This window comes from Rhamphochromis longiceps, linkage group LG6, assembly GCF_057381845.1.
Source record: "Rhamphochromis longiceps isolate RC_006_pf linkage group LG6, R_longiceps_female_GT1.1, whole genome shotgun sequence".
In the NCBI taxonomy this organism is placed as follows: Eukaryota; Metazoa; Chordata; class Actinopteri; order Cichliformes; family Cichlidae; genus Rhamphochromis; species Rhamphochromis longiceps.
The window spans coordinates 42,330,935-42,346,308 of NC_140562.1; the positions used below are offsets into that span (position 1 = coordinate 42,330,935).

Genomic DNA, 15,374 nt, shown 5'->3' on the forward strand with positions numbered 1-15,374 from the left:
AACATTTGTCCCTTCAGCATTGATTTTAGCCTACCAGGAGAATTCTTCACCAAGTCTGGATGCTGTTAATTTCACAATTATTCTGTTTGTTGTTAATTAAAAAAGTAAATAATAATCTAACAGTTATAGCAGTATTGTGCAAAAGTCTTGAACTACCCCATTTTTTTAATAGAAACATAAACACACATACATAGTTACAATGCTATTATGATACATTGTGAGACACCATTGTGATCTGACATTCCATCCTATACTATGACGTTGTCTTTGGTGCTCAGCTGAACTGTCAATAGTACACGATTGAGGAATTTATATAAAAATATTTGCATATAACTCATAAATGTTGGCACTCACAGTGGCCTAGGCATTGTTTAGTTAAAGTTTCATCTAGATTGGGTCACTTGTCTTGGAGGAAATAGGGAACATACAAACATATAAGGCTAAAATATGTTTTGAGACTACAGACAGAATTTTTGGGTCGAGAATTGCTTTAAAAGCTTTTTTAATAGTAAAAGACGACATGGTTTAGTCAAACAGTTTTGTAAGGATTATAACTAAACACTAGATGGAGACAAACACAAACTGAACTTCATGCCAGACACTGGTTTTATTAAAGTAAATAAAATTTAATACCGCGAAACTTCACATTTATTTGTTAACTAAAACACGGTTTAATTAGTGTCTAAACAACCTTAAAGTTTTGCAATGAGTTTTGGAAAAGAAGACAGCAAGATGAACATTATGAACAATTTTTATGCTAATAAGATATAATGTACTTTATGTAACTGCCACTGAAGGATGTCAGAGAGGAATACCTCAGGATCTTCCAAACTCCAGGGATGCATGCCAAAGCTCTGATGAAGATGATGGTATGACAGAGTTCAGACAGCAGTTCTGATAATAAGAATGTCTAATACACCTCTTCCTGCAGACAATGTTCCCTCTCACTTTTCATGTGTCTGAGCAAACACAAAAACTCCCTGAGCGGTTGATGGACCTGATGGGCCTGGGTCAGGGCTCATGCATTGTTCTTGGGTTTAATGAATATTATAATTTCTATCTGACTATGTGGATTGTTTATTGTTGTTGTTGGTGTGATCTGCTCCTGGTCCCTTGTTTCCCTGTCTCTGTGTTTGGGTGTGTGTGTTGCGGTGTGTGAGTTTTGCTGCCATACCAGGCCTGGAGAGTCTTCAGCCTTTGAGCCAGACACACCTGGTGCAATCAGCCACCTGTTGCCGATCGTCAAGGAAACACTACTCAAGAGAGGATCGGAGAGGCAGCCAGCGCGGGATTGTTAAACTAGGAACATAGTCAGTGCTCCTGCTCACAGTTACTGTGGTCGCTGAACTTCTCCTGTTGGAATGGTTAAAGTGTTTTTGTCGGCCGGTGGATGGGACGGTACTCACTGTGGACTCTCTCGTTTCCAGGTGGATTGTGGAAACGTTCTGACTTGTATTATGAGTATGAGCCAGTGTGTGAAGCTCCTGCTGTGGTCTGGGAGAGAGTCCTGTAACTCTTTATATACTCTATTTTGCAGAAAAAGACATGATTATTTGCATTTCTACTACTCATAAACTAGTGACAGTGTTATACTCCCTGAGTACTGCTGTCTTCCCAATCTGCCTCAAGGCCACCATCATCACTCCTGTGCCAAAGAAGTCCTCTGTGTCCTGCCTTGGTGACTACTGTCCCGTTGCACTCACACCCATCATGATGAAGTGCTTCGAGAGGCTCGTCATGAGGCTCATTAAGACCCTGCTGCCACTCCACTGACTATCGCCCCAACCGGTCAACAGAGGATGCCATTACCACCGACCTACATCTGGCCTCACCCACCTGGACAATAAAGACACATATGTACAAATGCTGTTCATAGATTTCAGTTTAGCGTTCAACACGATCATTTCTCAGCACCTGATTGGAAAACTGAGCCTGCTGGTCCTGCACGCCGCCCTCTGCAACTGGATCCTGGACTTTCTGACGGAGAGACCTCAGACAGTCTGGATCAGTAACAGCATCTCCAACACCACAACACAGAGCACTGGAGCCCTTCAGGGCTATGTGCTCAGCCCACTGCTGTTCACTCTGCTGACTCACGACTGTGCAGCAATGCACAGTTTGAACCACATCATCAAGTCTGCTGATGACATGACTGTGCTGTGTCTCATCAGCAAGAAAGACGAGTCAGCATACAGAGAGGAGGTGCAACAGCTAATGGACTGGTGTAGAGTCAACAACCTGTCTCTGAATGTGGACAGAACAAAAGAGATGATTGTTGACTTCAGGAGAGCACAGAGATATCACTGTCCACTTAACATCGTTGGATCCTCTGTGGAGCTCATTGAGAGCGCCAAATTCCTTGGTGTTCACAGAACACCAAAGCAGAGAACCTGTCCTGGTCCCCCAAAACCAGCTCAATAGCTACGAAAGCCCAATAGCGCCTCTACTTCCTGCAAAAGCTGAGAAAAGCCCATCTCCCATTAACCCCTTCTCACCTCTCATCCCTCTATCACTGACACCCGCTCCATCCACAAAGCCACCATTGTGGAGGACCGCACACAACCTCACACACACTCTTCATCCTGCTGGCTTCTGGCAAAAGGTACCAGAGCATTCAGGCCCTCGATGCCAAACTGTGAAACAGTTCCTTCCCCCAAACTGTCAGACACAGGAACACTCAGGTTCTGGACTGACACAAACACACATACCTTCATTCATGTCACTGGCTCAAAAACGTATCTGCATGAACACACACACACACACACACACACACACACACACACACACACACACACACACACACACATCCCATTACTTCAAGTACTTTTTGCACAACCCGTTGTTGCACTTTTCTGCTGCACTGTTGTGTGTCTCTATCGTTCAATGTTTGAACACTTGCACTTCATGTAGTTCTGTGTGGACTGTCTATTATATGTAGCACCATTGTCTTGGAGGAACGCTGTCTTGTTTCACTGTGTACTGTACCACTGTACATGGCTGAAATGACTACATAGCCACTTGATTTGACTTGACTTAATTTTATCTTCATTAACTAATGTGTTAAACAACTAATTGAGTTCTTCTTCTTCCACCTGCTCCCTTTAGAGGTGACCTCAATCTCACCCCATCCCTTGCATCCTCCTCTGTCCCATCAACTTTCTGCATGTCCTCCTTCATAACATCCATGAATCTTCTCTGTCTTCCTCTTTTATTATTTCCTAGCAGTTCCATATTTAACATATGTCCAAATGATCTGAAATGTACCTCTCGTACTTTTTTTTCAAACCGCTCAACCTGAGCTGTCCCTCAGATGTATTCATTTCTATTCACCTGAGTTGGCTCAGGTGAATAGAAATGACTTTGGTGCTGGGCTGGTGAAAAGTGACTTTTTGGAAAATAACTGTAATGTATTCACAACATTATTTTGCAGTGTCGCTGAGACAGTGCCTGATCTTACGTCTTTGTGTTAGTATTACACAATGCTGTTAGTACTACACACGTAAAGCAGCTGTAAGAGACCAGCACCAGACCACCACCAAACAACTTTTCTTTGTAGGGTAAACTTCTCAGGATGAGGCCAGAAAGTGTAGACAACTAAGTAAAAGTAATTAAACTCAAAAACTCTAAAATTTAAGCTATATAAGCCACTTAAAATACGTATGGACACTGTTTGCACTCACAAATTAACATGATCTAACTCATAACAGAAACACCAGTAATCTGGACAGATAAGGTGGTAGCCCCCTTTTTGGCACATAAGTTCCTCCTTTTTGTCCTCTCTTTCTTTACATCCTCCTAATAATCATTCATACTTATATATATATTGACCTCTATGGCAGAGTGAGAGCCACATAGGCAGTTAGAGTAAACCAGGCCCTTTACCTGTCACCTGCATATGTTTTCTATGTCAGTGAATGATCAAATATTCACATTTCTTGTGCCCCTCTACCCCCCACACAAACACTTTTGAAAATTCTTTAATCACCCCGATCTACGTAAACTTTAAATTAAGAATCAAGTCAGGATAATAATAAAAACTCATGTCAACTGAATTATTATTTTATTGCAGAGAACATGAACTACAGTGCACACACAGCCCATAAGGGGCATTTACAGCTTATGCAACCAGCGCAGCGTCATCCGTCAGATTAACACAGCTCGTTTCACCTGCTGTACCGTAAAACTCCCAATATTTAGAGCTAAAATGTAAAACGTAAAAGCAGAGAAGCATTTATTATTATTATTTTTTATTTAATGTTTTCAGAATTTCAATGATAATACTGACTGTCCTCTGCTGTGTGTCCTTCACTTGAACAGAAGAGGTCGGGCACGCTGCGGGTTTTATGAAAGAGGTGGAAAAAAACTGAGCTTAGAAAACGGGGAGGAGCGACGGTACCACAGGCATGACAGCGAGGGAGGGAGACCGTCTCCTGTGTCCAAACACCATCTACTTATAGGAGTGATTTAACAGCGAGCTATAAGGGATATTTAGTTTGTTGATCTTGGGATGCTCGTCGCTGTGAGGCTCTGAGAAGGACTCGCCAAAGGGTTTGATAAATATTCCGGCTTAATGGCCAGCTAGCATAACAAAGCTAACTGCTGTTAGCCGCTGGAGCCGGAGAAGTGTAGAGCCGAAGAGGGAAATGGCATGAGTTCCGTCGGATAGCCCTCACAGAAGAAACGACCACTGACAAGAATCAACCTGTTAACAACATTTCTTTACCTTTCTAAATCACAGGTAAGATCCGTTAATTTGATGTGTGTCAAGATAATATAATATCGACTTATAAAGTTAGGCTAGTCTCAGCGAGCGCTGTTTGTGTGGCAGCTAGCAAGCCGTCGTTTCAAATGCTGTTAACCACTATGAGTCAGTACCAAAATCCCCATCTTTTTTTTCTTTAAAAAATATTTGTTTAATATTTTTTAACAGTGTTGAAAATTGAGGACAAAAAAGTCAGTTTTGGATTAGTTAAAACTGTGACGTTACAAATAGTTCCTTTAAGCAGAAGACCAAAACAAGCTAGAACAAAAAACAAAAACGAGTAAACCGTGAGAAGAGGCTGCTTAAAATCAGTGGGAAACGATCAGTAAAGATGGTTGGGTACTAAACTTAACGGGCATATCGGTCACTGAAGTCTCCTAATTAGCACGTTCTGAAGTCATTGTCTTGTTTGTGTCTTTGAAGTTGCCAACAGATCCTGAAGCATGACGGTAATTATGTACTGCAGTAGCAATCGTCAAGACATGTGGTGTTTAGCAAAGGGATACTGTAGCAGTATGTATCCTGTGTGACCTAGACTGGTTATTATTAGTCTGTCCGCCCTGATCCCTTTATTAAGTAGTGCAGGGACGTTGGCTCACACCCCTCCTTGCAGACATATACCCATCAAAGCATAGCAGGAGTTATAGACATGTAGCAACACGCTGAGCAAAAACACATGAAATCCAAGGACTGATCTGTACTTTTTTTTTTTTAATATTTAAATTGACTCTCATGCTGTTCTCTCTGTGTTAGTGCTCTAAGTCAGGAGTGTCACACCCAGTTTGTGGGTCTCAAATGGGCCTGACAAATAACACAACAGAACTCCTGGGTCAGATTCAAACTTTAAAAAAACAAAAAAAAACAAACTGCAACTATAAGCCCATGTGAAAGACCTCTTACCCTACTCCTCAGAAAAACAAATGCCAGATATCATTAGTTAGTACTTGTTAAATCCTTTAAAAAAAAAAATTTTTAAGCAATTTTTTTAGACAGTGGGAGAAATCTCAGGTTTTCCTCATGTCACAGCTGTAAGTTACAGTTCAAAGAAGTGGAAATACCCTGGGCTGCATATGCACCACTGCTCTAGTTGTTTACCTTACCTTGCTGTTTTGTATTTAAATGGACAGGATTTTTTTTTTTCCTGTATTAAAACTGAACTGGACTAAAATATATTTTTATCCATCTTGGTGATTTTCCTTTGGAACCCCAAAGCTTCTCTGTTGTGTACAAACATTTTTGATGGGTAGGGAAAACCCTGTTAGAGTGCTGTCATGTGCAGCTTTGACCCAAGCTTCTGCAGCTGATGTTAGCATAGTTATACTCCTGTAGTTTGCAGTGATAAGCCATTGCAGCAGCACTGCTTATGTGATAAAGTAGTAAGAAATGCTGCATCCATTGATCAGCGAGGTCCTTGGTCAGGAGAGTTCCCTTCAGATAAGGAAACACACACACACAGCAGCACCTGGCTTCACTCGGCATCACGCCATCAGTCAGCCAAAACACAGCTCATCCTAATTGCACATCAAGCCTCTCGCTGAAGGACCAGATGCAGCTATAATGCTGTAATTTTAGCACTTAGCAAGTGGTTATTCTAAAGAATGACTCAGATACAGCCCCGCTTCTTAGATTTCTTCCCCAAATGTCCGTAATCACTGCTGATTGATTTTGATCTTATGTTCTTCTGTTCAGATCGTTGGCATAATTCCAATCATGGTGCAGAAATACCAGTCACCTGTGCGGGTGTACAAGCATCCCTTTGAGCTGGTGATGGCGGTAAGTGTTTTTATCTTTACTCGCTCTACCACCTGTCCACATGTATTTTGTATGCAATAGATGCAGTTATGCAATGTACACAGGTGGTTGCTTCAAAGGTTTGGAGTTAGTCACTGAATTATGCACCTTGCATGTGAGTAGCTCAGAGATTGAAAATGCATGCAGTCTGTTTTGTGTTACGGTCTTTAAGAAGCCAATGATTAACTGCAACGATAAACTGTAGCGTAGCTAGAAGAGAACATCCTCAATAGCCTGTTTAGAAGGTTTGTAGACCTCTCCGCAAGGTTTTTACAGACGTAGACTTGGTCGTTTCAAAGTAATCCTGTGAAGAGACAGATAAAAGGCACTAAATGATGCCTCCCACTCAGCTTTAGATTTGGTAGATAATTAGGAGGTCAAACCCATGCAAGGAACACTCACACTCATGGGCCATGCAGCCCCCCGAAACAGCTGACTGCCTCATATGGCTTGTCATCTTGTGGTTTAAGATCTGTTCATTTGTTCAGTAAGATGTAGAACCACTGTGCACACTTGTTGGTAGCTGAATGTACAACAAGACTGTGTTTTTATGGCAAACTGAAAGTCCCACCAGTCTTTGTGCCGGTAGTCTGCTTGCAGCATAAAAAATTCACTGCCCTGCTTTGCTTTTAGTGTGTTTTTTGTACACTGTCAGCCACGAGTGCCTGTGTCAAGTGCACAGAATGGATTTACTTGTTCCTCTCTTCTTTTTGCGCTTTTCTAAATGGGTGTCTTAGAAGTGTTCCTAGTGCCATTTGTGTTCTCCATCCCTCAAATTTGGACTTGTTCTGTTACCCTTTTTTGGCATTTAGCCTGTCTCACATATTCACTAATCTCTCCTTGCTGGAGAGCTGCAGGGGCAGGAGATGGTTGATGTAAGAGTTTGTTCACAGGAAAACAGAACTGACTAAACCCCTATGGTGTAATGTCTTTTACTGCTGTGGTATAATGACAACTCTGGGTCTGTAACATGAATCAGATTCACTTGTCATAGCAATGGTCTGTCATTTAAGTGAGACCTGTTTTGCTTTTACACGGAGAAAAGAATGAGGCAAACTGCTCTGTAAAAACAAGCCCAATGGATGCTTTGCTCAGCAGTGCTTTGACCTCAGCTGCTGCTTGTCAGTAATGTGGTATCAGTACACGTTTGCAGGCACTCGCTCTGATTATACAACCACCAGTTTTAGACAAACAGCTCTACTGTGCTGATAACGTCAGCAATATGTACTTTTTTCTTAATTATCTATTTAAATTCCTGCATGAAGTTGGTTTGTAGTTTCACCTCCCTTCAGCACTGTGTTGTGCTGCAGGTGCAGTTTTCTTTAAATGGAAATCAGCTTTCGACACGGACAAGAACCAGGATGCAGGAACACTAAATCTCCTTAGCACAGGCTGGACTGAGCAGCAGGCAAAGAGATGGCTATAAATAGATGGCCCGTACCCACACCTGGTTGTACACACGCAGCCAAAGAGGGGAAACGGTAATAATAGTGAAACTGACTTGTATGTAATTTGTAAGCCCCAGATAATCCACCCCGTGTGCTTTTTGAAGATGGGACAAAACTAATGGAGTAACCCCTTGATGTTTTTAAACTAGGCCAGCAACAGACGGCGGACCTCTTTAGCTTTTAATTTTGTATTGTGTGACATTATGACTCATGCACAATACGGTGTTGTTAATTTGAATTATTGCTGGGGTAAAATGGACATTGCAGTCAGTTTGAAGCTGAGTTTGCATTTGGAGTCTCTTCCCCTCCCTGTGACTTTTCTCTGCAGTGAGTGTTTTTGCAGACACTGCAGAGCAGACTTAATGGTGCGTCACAACCCTTGGTGGCTCTTTTTTTTTTTTTCTTTCTCAACCCAGTGAAACCTCTCCTCTCACTTCCGCTATAGTAGTAGGTCTGTCACCACAGCAGTACAGTTATGCAGCAATAAGAACATCCTGGGCTTGTGGGAAGCCAACATGAACACCGATGTCTACTTCTGATGCACTGTACCAACACAGACCAGGTTCTTTGTGTGAGGACCGCTTTCATTTTTGGTTTACATCCGTGGTGTCAAACAAAGTGTGGGAGCCAGTCTAACAGATTTTTATTTGCTTGCATACAGTTGTATTTTTTGCAGCGTGGAAAAACTGGGACATATTTAACTTGAGATATGTCAGACTGCTCATCAGGTTTGTAAAGATAAAGAAATGTTAGGGTTATCTGTGTGTACCTAAACATATTTACAGAAAGAGAATCAGTTTAGAGGGCTTTTTATTGGGTATTATGCAATGGATGTAGTGTGTGGCCCACTCAAAATCAAATTGGGATTTCTGTGGCACGCAGATTACAATGAGTTTTACACCCATGCTTTACATGGAATTATGCAGGGTATGTCCAAATAACTAACATCTGTTCATTTCCCTGTATTGACCGTGCTATTCGTTCTTATGGTTCCTTTTGCCAGAGGCTTCTGAAAAATTTGCCAGTAATGGCTTATTCTTCTGGTCTGGTAGGGGATTTGACACTTAGCTTTGAGGAATTTGGTGCTTTCTGTCCACTTGAGTCTGTTGTTTGGGTACTGTTAGTGCTTTGAAAACCCTTTTACTGAGCTAAAAACTAAGGCTCCATGTTCTCCTCTGAAAGCCACACGCTGCATTCTTTTTGTCAAGATGAAATACCGCCTCTCTTCTCTTAACCCTGAGAAGCCACTCGGCTCACTGACAGGTGCTATCAGAGAGTTTCCAAGATCTATCTAACACTGCTGTGGCTTCATTGTGCTGTTGCATAAATCAGGCTCGAGTCACAGATGCCCTTTAGCTGTGTTTGTTCTGCAGCATTTACTGCGCCTTCTTCTGAACATGGATTCTCAGTATTCCCAGTGTTGGTGACTTGTGTTGCAGTGTCTCTGTTATTGCACGTATCAGCTCCTGCAGCTCCTTTGGAGCTGGAATGCAATGCAGTTGACCTTAAATGTGCAGTCATGCCCAACTCTGCTTGTTGTTGTTCAAATCTGACTTTAAATCAGTCATTTGAAAGTAACTGTTAAGGGAATATTGTGCATCGTAGAGTGGTGTTATACCTGTTTTGATTTGTTTTGTTGGCGCTGTGAAGCACATTGCAGTGTAATTGCCAAAGATTATCCAAATAAACTTGTCAGAACTACACATGGCAAGTAACAAAAGCTTCAGCTTTATTCTCCTCCCTGATTTTTAAGAAATTGTGAGTCACCGGTGAGAAATGTTCAGTATGCATCCTAATAAAACATAATTAACTTCTTTTTTAGGTAACTCAATCAAAAAACCTCTTGTCCGTTGGAAAGCACAGCTCAGTTGGTGGCTTTGTATCAGCAATTGCCTACTGGGTTTGTTTGAGCTGTCTAAAAGTACACAAACATTGATGTGCATTAGTATTGACCTTGATAACCTTCTTATCTCTCCACAAAGTTGGTCTGTTTTTCTATTACTGAAGTAAGGAAATATATCAGCATTTTTTTTTTTTTTTTAATTTCCCTTGACCACAGCAATCCCTTGTTTCTCTGTCCACATCTCAATAACAGGAAATATAGTTGTTGCTGCTGTTATCGCGCCAGTCCAGTCTCAGAGCCTCCAGTTTATCCTCAGGGAGTCACAGTGGAATGTCAAAAACGCAACGCAATACACCCCTTGCTGCTGTTTTATGCCTGCGGGGAGGGTTGTTTCTAGAACACATCCACAGATGAAGAATGACTTCAACAGCCACAGGAGAAATAAAAATTTGGCTGACCCTGGAGTAGTTATTATCCACTAAGTCCGTGCTGTTATAGTTGAGCTTAAAGGACAATAACTATTCCTGAAGTCCCTCAGCTCCCAGATTAATACTCATGCTACAGAGGGAGAGAGGGTATTAAACGAATGAAAGCCCTTCGTTAGCCTGACCTGCTCCATGGAAACACATGTGTCTGTGGCTAATCCACAAAGACAAAGTGCTTTGGTCCTGTTCTCCAATCCCAGCAGAGTTTCTGTGGAGAAAAAACAGGATGTTCCATGTTGGTACAATACCTACTGGAATTACAGGCAGCAACGACGGGGGAAACGTGCTTCTTAGTGACTTAACTCTCCTTATTAGTTAGAGCACCAAAAAGATACAGTGTACTTTAGATAATTAATGTTTTCACGGTGAGCTTCAGAATGAAATTGGATTGTTTTAAAGATGATCAGAATATGAACAAGACATTTTACAATTGTCAAAATGTGGCATAAATGCATTACAGAAAGTTTTGTAAACAGATCATACAAAGGACGAGAGGTAGCAGGGTAAACTAAACTTGCGGGTCTTAAAGGATGCCACAAGAAGAAAGGGGGGAAGAGACTGAAGAGGAAAATGAGGGGCCCGGATGGTGTTAACTACTTACTAAACTGAACTTGACCTACAAATACAGTCACCTAGGGCTACAGCAGCGTGACGGCCGATTCTCTGAATTTCAGTTTTTGTTTTTTTGCTCGTCTCTCTCTGTGGGACGAACACTGTTAGAGTCGAAGGTTGAGGTTGGAGAGTGAAAGCATGTATCGCACACTTACTTCACTGGTACACACAACACAAAGGTACACCGGAACCTGGTGTTTGTTGTGTGAAGCTGGTACCTAATGCTCCTTAATGAGGCCCTTCGTGTATGCCCGAAAGTGCTGTTTATCTATCTCTTTGGTGTTAGTTATATACGGGTTAGAGCCAGCAGTGTGACACACATGACATTTAAACAGAAACCTACTTATGAAATGAGTACCCCCTCTCACGTGCTGAGCGGTGCGATCTAAGGACCGTAGACTGTGATGACCTGGATGACTGAGAACCTTCACACACACGAGTGGTGCGATGTTATTTATTTTTTAATACACACTTGGGGATTTTGCATATAGTGGCTCATAATTAACTCAAGCCTATACATACATTTTGTTTATCAAATGGGCAAAAGCGTCAAGTAAATGCACAGAATTGCTGTGCACCCAAAGAAAAACCAGAGTAGCTCTGTGCAAGTCGAATACTTGCTTCCCTTTGGTGTCCCATATTTTTGCTTTCCTCCTTCTCACCGTCTCTCCTTTTACTGTTTTTTTTTATTTTATTTTTATTTTTTTATTTTTTTTAGGGCCTTTCTCAAAAACTGGTTCACGAAACCTTTGCCAACAGGGCACATGAGATGAGCTTTCAAATTCGATGTAGGAAATAGTTCAGTCAGTCTCTTCTTCCGTTATGCAAATTGGAAATAAAAACGTTTTATTCAAGGATGTCCACTGATGGTTGCATAACACCACCAAACCCACATGTTTGAGATAACAGTGCTGCAGAGTGTGAACAAAGCAGGCGTTGTTAATGAAATGTTATAGCTTTTAATTCCCTGCAAACAGGTGATTTATCCTTTGAGCATCTTGTGCTTCCTCTCACAGTCTGGATGTAGGTCATTCCTAACACGTTTTTCCAGACTTGCCAACACACTGTTTAGTGAGTGTTTGCTTCCTCGCCAGTGTTTCTAAACTTGGCTCATCCTACTGTCCCCCTTCTCTCTGACTAGCCTGGCTCGTTGCAGGGCAGCTCTGCCAGGGTGGTGTCCTATCCTACCATGCTCTGACCCATTTACGACCAGTTGTGGTTAAAGGATTTTTCACCCCACTTCTTTTTTGCAGAAGCATCCTGATCTTTAGTCTATTGTTTTAATCCCTGTTTGAGCCATAGGATTGACTGTGGCTTCTATCACTTAATGGTCTCACATGTAAAGGAATCTACTTGTATAACAAAAGCCCTTCTTTTATGTCATAGTTGAACAGAGGAATTGGGTCATTTTATTAATTCACCCGTTTTCTTTCTTTCTTTTTTCTCACATGACATATTTCTGTTGAAAACGAGAGCACAGTTAATTCATTCATGCCGGCAATTTAGACAGTATCTCAAGGGAGATGCATCAGAACAGAATTTAGCCTGCACTAGTGAAATGTTTGATTATTGAGGTATTTAAAAATGCTTTATCATTAGCTTTTCTCAGCATTGCGCTTCTGATTCAGTATTTCATCCACTCCTACAGTGTGTAATTCAGTTACTCGACTAGATGATGTTTGCCAGAAACAGTGAAGAGTTATGGCCTGCGTTGGGCAGAGGCTCTTATCGTCCGGTGTGCTGCTTCAAACGACATTAATCGAGGACCATCAGGCACCACCATGTGACCGTGTGAGCCAATGCGAAAACTCTGCCGCTGATTTCATTCACTGATCATCAAGACACTCATTCACCCTCTTTCCTGCTGCAAGGTCGAGATGCTGCCCCTGTAGCTTCCCTCCCCCACCCTGCTCTCCTTTGCCAGATGAACGCGCTCAGTCATACTCTTATACAATGACCCTTTTGCCTGTTTAAAATGCAGTCATCCTGCAGTATGGCAAGAAATTGTGACTCAGATTTGTGTGGCAGAGATGTGACATTAGGAGTATTTGTACAGTATATTATAACATTTTTATTATGTTTGTGTTCACTGCCATATTTCCTCATAATTTTAGGGACTGGGTAAAGCTCCTTCTCACTTGCAAATTACATAATTTTAATGTTTAGTAGTCCCGCCCCCAGTGAAATTACAGACAAATAGCCCAAGAAGTCTTGCTGTGAATGCCTTTTAGCTTTCTTAACACGCACTGCAGTTATTTCAGCCATGTCTAAAATAAATCAGTGATGTTTTTTCAGCATTTACAGAAATTGCCTAATAAAATGTTAATTTGCATCTTTCACCCATGATAGGAGAATGAGCAATGGCAGCAATAAATATAATGTGCCAGCACTTCTTTCTTTTACTGTAAAGTGGGATGTTAATAAAGCTTCAGTTTCCCGTAACCCAGTTTTAATGATTTCTCATAAGCCTTTATGCAGTGCTTTCTACTTCAAATAGTTGGCACAGGTAGAGGCAGATTTCGTCATCTTTTCACTCTTCATTTCAGAGTCAGCTGCTTGTAAATTGGTGTGTGTGTGTGCGTGCGTGCGTGCGTGCGTGCGTGCGTGCGTGCGTGCGCTTGTGTTGGGGGAGGAATGACCTCTAAAAATAATGTGTGCTTCATATTATAATAGGGGTATCTTTGGCTCAGGAGGTAGAGCAGGCCATCCACTAATCAGTAGTTGGTCTGCCAAATATCATTGGGCCAAGATGCTAATCCCAGGATGCTCTCTGATGCATCCATAGGAGTGTTAAAGCACTTAAGCATAGAAAAAGGGCCTCTTTTACAAGTTGTGTTAAGCACTTTGAGTTCTCAGGTAGAGCAGAAAAGTGCTATATAAGAAGCACTCCATTTACCATTTACTTTTAATGCAGGGCCAGTCAATTTTAATAGAATTTTTAATTTAATTTCTCATCAAATAAAAGTTGATGTATCAAATTTGGCTAACAGTAATTTTCCTATATCTGTCTACCCGTCCAACAATTTGCAACAATTGCTGCTCCTCCAATTAAATGATGCTCATTGAATTTAATCAGACTTGAACACACTGATCACCTAATGCGTCTTCACCCAAACTGCTTAAGGTCAATGTCTTTAGTTAATTGCAATCTGAAGAAATGGGTGTAGGAAATCATTTCTTTTTTTTGGTCAGGGTAACTGTTATTGTTTTTACATAAGTTATAGTCTACTCGTAACGTTCAGTGTAGACCAAACACGGAATACATTGTTGTGAAATGTATTATCATTTCACAAAAAAGTCTTAGTAAGGGGTTTTTATAATTTGACACATAATTGTTTCAGCACTTTTTGTATCTCTGAGTTGACAGTGTTGAATCTTACTTGACAGATTTGTGTCTCAGTAATTCTTACACAAGCAAAATATGCCTATAGCTGAGCTTTTCTTATTTTTTTACAGTGATGAGTTTTTGATTACAGACAGATGGCCATCTGCTGGTTCCTCTTCCCTCGTGCACGCATTTAACAAGCCATGCATGCACACCCTGGCAATACAGTTTAGCATATTATTTAGGCCGGCAAAAATTTAGGAGCTTTATGTAAGGTCTGTGTACTTGGCAGATTTCCCCTCCTCCCTCCGAGTTGGTAGTTCCAGGCGGTTCTGCCATTACAATGCACACAGTGAGATCACTGCAAGGAGAGAAGTGGGTGGTATGGCATGCACGGACCAAAGGCTCTGCTGTGTTTTCAGTCAACAGCTTGTTCTTGCTCCTGCCCCTCATGAGACTATACCTAGGCTCAGACTTTTAACCTGGCAATAAAATAAGGTAAACAAAATCTTCATCAGCATCGGAGACTGAACTCATGGAGGAGGTTAGGAAACTGCAGGATAAGTTTCCAAGAATGCTTTCACTTACTTGACCTCTTACAAACTATTCAAATGCTCGATCTGTACATATGCATTCAAAGGGTAACGTGAGTCATATTTAAACCAGTCTCACTGAAAGCTCTGTTTCACCAAACTGGTTTGGGCCTTTAAAAAAAAAAAAAAAAGTTTTACTAAATAATAATTAAAAAAATAAACTTTTTTGTTTTATTTTTTCTGTGCTTTTCATGCATGTATTTTCCTTAATTTAGGGTTCAAGTATATTGCTTTGTTTATTTAAATGTCCTTGGGCTGTGCTATGGAAATAGCTGATGTCACAGTTTTAAATAAAGCTTTAAAATTTGCTTCTCTTTAGGCTGTCATAGTTTTTGGCTAAATCCGCACTTGTACTTAGCATATTTTAAATCAAACTATGCCAATACTTGAATGTCATTGATATACACTGGACATATCTTCTGTACATCTAAGCTATTACTCACATGCACAGAATTGCTGTCTTGTGATCAAGAAAGAGGCACCTGTTGAGTTATAAGACCCCATCAAGTAGCAAA

General features: G+C 41.2%; 1 protein-coding gene across 4 annotated transcripts in view; it reads left to right on the plus strand.

The window, feature by feature from the left end:
- The first annotated feature begins 4,389 nt into the window (after window positions 1–4,389).
- The window catches only part of LOC146668796 (SEC14-like protein 1), a 32,665-nt gene continuing 21,680 nt past the window's right edge, over window positions 4,390–15,374 (plus strand). For all 4 annotated transcript variants that reach the window (XM_085410810.1, XM_085410812.1, XM_085410811.1 and 1 more), the window contains exons 1-2: window positions 4,390–4,738; window positions 6,452–6,535. In XM_085410810.1, the coding sequence (XP_085266936.1) occupies window positions 6,473–6,535 (63 nt within the window). In that variant the 5' untranslated portion in view covers window positions 4,390–4,738; window positions 6,452–6,472. The remainder of the gene's footprint in view (window positions 4,739–6,451; window positions 6,536–15,374) is intronic.